The sequence below is a fragment of the Halictus rubicundus genome, chromosome 16, assembly GCF_050948215.1.
Source record: "Halictus rubicundus isolate RS-2024b chromosome 16, iyHalRubi1_principal, whole genome shotgun sequence".
In the NCBI taxonomy this organism is placed as follows: Eukaryota; Metazoa; Arthropoda; class Insecta; order Hymenoptera; family Halictidae; genus Halictus; species Halictus rubicundus.
In genome coordinates, this window is record NC_135164.1 from 8,115,124 (window position 1) to 8,120,569 (window position 5,446).

Genomic DNA, 5,446 nt, shown 5'->3' on the forward strand with positions numbered 1-5,446 from the left:
GAATTATTTCTCGAAATTTAAGAATGCATTTTTGTGCTAATATATTTAGTTCACCAAATTAGGTTAAAATCTACAAAAGAATTTTGACCAAATACTCGATTTCATACACGTTAATTTCTCAATTATTACGGTTGTGATGTAGGCATTCGAAGTGGTAAATGGCGTTATTTTTATGTGTTTTATATCGGTTTTTTGCAGTGCGATATGGTCGTTGATTTATGTGTTTTATATAATTAGTTCTACAAAATGTTGTCAAGAATAGAAAATAGATGGAAAGATTACGGAATTATTAACGTTGTTACATTCGTTTTATTTGGTAATTTATTCTTTCTTGCTTGAAAAAATATAAAGTTTTTTCTTATATTACATAGAACGAATACATAATCTCATTCGGATACTTGCGCGAAATACAGTTACATTAGTCGAGTTCTTAAAATATATTAATTTTTAGTAGAAATTGTACTAACATTTGTTACTTATTTCAATCAATAATTTCTTAAAAACATTAGGGCACTGGAGTATTTAAAATTTGTATAAAAGTTTATTAGATGTACATGCATATTTGGTTGTGTAAAGCAACCAGCTACAAAAATTTTCTATTACATAAGTTTGTTAACATAAGTATAAAGATCTTTGAAATTTGGACGGATGTTTTCTTAGACCAATATCAGTCTTTCGTTATAAAATGAATGTCCCAAATCTTCGGATATGGGACTAATTGTACATTAATGACACTTAGTATTATACGTATTGAAATGAATAATTATAAGCAAGTCAAACATGGCAGATTATTGTGTTTTTGCTTAATTCATATTATTGTAAATAATGCTGTCGATCTGGCTATCCTTTATAAAAATATATAAAATAAAATCTGATAAACTCATCTCTACGACATTGTATCTTACTTTGGTGCCAATCAATGTACTCTGTGACTCAAAAGTACTTAAGTGAATACTTAGGGCCACAAAAGCTCAATATTCGGAGACTGCAGCTTCTCAAATATTTTGTACATAGAGAGAACAACCAGCCAACAATATACCTATAAATTAAATTGAGAGAAGTTAGAAATACATCACTATAGACTCCCAGGTTTTAATGGCTAAACTTTGTCCACGTATGTTATGGATCTAATTTCTTATACAGTTTAGATTCTTACTTGGCAATTAAAATCTCAGACAATCTGTATATTATAAGATGAGAGACAAAAATATTGTCTTATACTTACATTATATGACATCCAAAGCCAGAGACACATTGCGGCAAATGTTGCTTCAAGCTGGAAAAATTAATACCAACATATTAATTTGTAAATTCCTGAAGACTATTTAAGATTCATTCAAAAACTTACGTAGATATAATATCCTCCTACAAGCCAAAGCCCAAAAACTAGTTCGAAAAGACATGCGATAAACCACAATATAAGCCAAGGCAGTAACCAGCCTCGTATTCTCTCCCTTACTCCATGTACCATTAACAGTGCGGATAAGATGAGAAGGATGAAATAAAATATGAAGAACCCTCCGACAATTTGCATTGCTAAAAATGATATGTGTAAAAATGATATTATCACATATATATATATATATATGCACTAGAACTTACATTCCCTGACATCAGCTTCAAATAAAGGGTTATACAGTTGTGACGATTCTCCTCCATGTAGTTGATAAGAAACTAATGTAATCAGTATTATACATATTGCCTGAAAAAAGAAATTTCTTGAACCTCAATAAAGAGTGATAAGGAGATTAATGTATCATAAACTTAATATAAAGAAAGTAAAACTGATATATAAATACATACAATTGTGTAAAAAGCAATGGCTTTGCATCCTGTTTTGACACTATTAGTCCAAACAAAGGGTGACCAACAGGATTCCAGAACTGCCATTATTATGCTGCAAAAAAAAACGTGTATATTGTTTACCGTTGCTACAAAATACGAATAATGGAACTAGTATACAACACCCACTTGTTATTAGTGCATTAAATGCTTGGGCGTCGACGCGCAACAGGTCTGCCAACTGTGAATATGGTGAACTATGGTTCTAGCTGTTAAAATGAAACGGAAATTCGAAATTGTACATAAATTACAAATTAATTTGCATCTTGGTATGTCCACTACGTTACATTCGTGATTCATACTACCAAATTTTCAAGAATTCAATGCATCAAAATTAATTAAGACGTACACTAGAATTATGAGAGAAACTTGTCCAGAAAGGATGAATCAGTTCTATGAAGGATATAAGTATAAAATTGTACAATCATTATTGAATTAAATATTTTAAATGATTGCGAGTGAGATCTTTAACATAGAAGTAGAATATTGTACAAAATAGGCTGCAGGTAAATGGACCAGTTTGTCATCAGAATCCAAACAACGTGCTAGGAATCACTGTAATGTAGTGCTTTATAAAGTCTACTTACTAATCGTTAGTGAAAACTTGTTTGAAGTTCTGCTCGACTATATCTTGGGGCTTCGGTCACCAAGATTTGAACCGCTTAAGCATTTAGAAGATATTTTACGGATAACCAGCAGGGCCATGCACGCGTCGGTAAGCTTACTGTTAATGGCGACGCGTTGCCAGCTAAATCCCCTCCACTTTGTAAGCGGGTCACGATGCCGGCTGTTTCGAACAACAGATGTGCTCATCTTCCAAGATTTGAAGAAGCCACCATGGCAACAAGCTAAACACAAAAATGTCCAACATCGCTAGCAATAATATTGCCCACAAGATATAAACATCATTACGTACATTTTTAATTTTGTATAGCACGTAAAAATGTTGATTGTATACACAATATAAATTTAGTAGTTTAGCTAATAGAAAAATTAAATACAAAGATGCCTAATATCGAGTTCAATTTTATTGAATATTCCTACACTTCCAATGACATTATTTTCCGCAAAATATAAACACTAATACATAATTGTTAATTTCAAATAAATCAGATGAGCAATTCGTTTGTCATGGAACGTTTGATCGTTGCCAAAGGAACTTCTGCAAAGACGTGTCTCTTTTGTATGGAACAAACGTTGGTTTTAGCAGACAATGTCCAAAGGTGACGATGATAAAACGCACCTTGACAATGCAGGGCTAAAAACATTGCAGTCTACATACGCGTATTAGCAAGAGGCAAGCATTGTCGGTGATTAACCCGTAGAAAATGTAGTTCAATGGTTTCGAATTACCTGGTTGCGGTTTCCGCGGCGAGCAGCCATTTTGGTGCCGCAAAAGAAAATAAACCGCCTGAAACCAGATAAGATCCGCGACTGATAATGCAGTCATAAAGAAAAACGAGCCCCGTTGAATGCATTCAATGTTCACTCACTTAGAATTACGCCTGTATACAAGGATAGGGATCTCCAATCTAATTGCACGTACGCCGATACTTATAGTTCCGGAACTCGTGAAACAATGAAGTTATAAGCGTGATAACTATGTCCATGGAAGAATCCGTTAACTTTCTAAACCCACGCACACACAGACTTACCGTGACCAGAGAAACACAACGAAAAAAACCTTTCCAGGTAATCTAATTGAAAGCAACGCATTTGTTCTAAATGTTAGGTGAATCTTCCGATAGAAACTTACTGTTGGAATGTCAGGATTCTACTATACAATCGAGTGGAACGCGGCGCAATCTATTCGATGGTTTTAAATTCCTATAGTCATCGAACACAATAGCGCACTTTGTAATGGATGTACCATTCTCCGGGACAATAAAATTGTAGGGTATCGCCATAATATGCTCACCGTTTTCGTCGTGGGAATGTTCCGACTACGTAACACAGGCTCAATTGAATTTGTGCAATTATTCAGTGAAGGAAACGGCGCGAGGCGATAAAATGAATGTGTAATTATTCTGTAATTAACAATACATTTGTAAAATTAGTTAAGGTACCATTAACCCCTTATATTAATACAATCTGTTAAATACGCAGGGTAAGGAACCCAATTACTATGGGAATTTTTAAAGCATAATGAATATTAAAAAAGGAGTATATATATTACTGATTTTAATGAAAAAATTTAATATCTCTTTTTTAATATTCATTATGCTTTCAAAATAAGTATAAGCGATATGAACGGACTGCGAATTTTTATGCAAAATAAACTGAAAGCACTGAAAGTGTGCATTGCAGTTACTTCTTCATGGGAAGTTGTAAAAATGGGGTATGCAAATACTTTCTCGATCCTGTATCGGCTGCTACTCTTTCGAAAAAAGAGAAATGCTGGCCTACCATACAGAATAAAATAAGAAAGCACGAATTCCCTTCGTACTAAGACGCCAATCTTACAGCAGCAGATGCGTTTCGTAGTCCCAACCCGGCTAGTCCAAAAGCTATAAATATGTGAGTATGAATGCGTGGAACTCCTCTCAATACCTCGGACCATCAAAATCGTCCGTCTTGCTTCAACACACTGTTTCCCCCCATCCATTTCTAAGATAGTCTGTCACCATGTTGACAGTTTTAGAGGGCGATCGTAAAGTACGGTTCACACTTGGACACTCTATGTTCGAATTGAATGATATACGATTTTCACCATCATATGGAATGCATCTACTGTCATGTAGTTCTTTACGCGAAGATAAAGTATGATTGTTGTTTTCGTTCAAATAAGTAGCGAATCAAACGTCGATTCTAATCTTCCTTGATGCGTGTTTTCAACTGCGAGATGAACATATTCGTGACATTCCAACGTATTTCGAGATGCAGAATTTTGATCGATTTTATTTCTGCGAAGTTTAAGATTGCTGGTGTCACTATGCATTTTCATAGCTTGTAACTGTGAATTAGCCTTAATCCGAATCCGAAATTAGACCTCGCTTGAGAGCACCGGTTTTCATTCTTGAAAACGTGCCTCTACCTCGTGAATGGCACGACTCTACGACACATCGGAATCAAATAACAATTTATTTCTCTCTCTACTGATTTTCTTAAGTTCGAAAATTCTTGTAATCTTATTGTTTGAAATGAAACCCACCGATTTTTGCCATAAACGCGTAACATCCGCAGTCCAGTAACAAATAATAAACGCTCGAAAAGTGGTAACTCGTACGAGTGACTACTATCAAGCGATTTTTTACGTATCGGGAAGTTATGAATAATTATAGGAAAGAAGGATATGCTAGTTCGAAACTACGAATTATTGATCGCAAGTAGATGCGTGTACGTGTTTTTTTAGACAATTTGTACGAGCAAATTTCGCGAAACAATGACTATAAGGAAGTAGTTGCTCGATAGTTTGCGATGACGCATAACAGTGCACCATGCGCAGAGCATTTTAAAATTGCTCCATAAAATTCAATCTTCATTTCCCGCAAATCACGGTCTATTTTATCACGAACCTAAAATCAAATATACGCGGTGTTTCTAATTGTTGGGTCTACGAGACACAATTCCCAAAATAATATGCAAAATGCACGGTATATTTCCA

The 5,446-nt window shown here is 34.6% G+C and overlaps 1 protein-coding gene across 3 annotated transcripts; it reads right to left on the reverse strand.

Annotated features, from left to right (window-relative positions):
* Positions 1-296: 296 nt before the first annotated feature.
* Positions 297-2,615, reverse strand: Pasi1 (septate junction component pasiflora 1). Of its 3 annotated transcripts, none has more exons than XM_076802392.1 (7): positions 2,430-2,614; positions 1,972-2,023; positions 1,804-1,897; positions 1,603-1,702; positions 1,349-1,536; positions 1,226-1,276; positions 297-1,039 (listed from the first exon to the last, which is right to left on the reverse strand). In XM_076802392.1, exons 3-7 carry the CDS (start codon positions 1,888-1,890, stop codon positions 956-958), a joined length of 510 nt encoding a protein of 169 aa, XP_076658507.1. In that variant the 5' UTR covers positions 1,891-1,897; positions 1,972-2,023; positions 2,430-2,614; the 3' UTR covers positions 297-955. The 3 variants fall into 3 exon arrangements, with proteins under 3 accessions (XP_076658507.1, XP_076658506.1, XP_076658508.1); XM_076802391.1 differs by having other exon boundaries at positions 1,972-2,051; XM_076802393.1 differs by lacking the exon at positions 1,972-2,023 and having other exon boundaries at positions 2,430-2,615.
* Between the last annotated feature and the right edge of the window lie 2,831 nt (positions 2,616-5,446).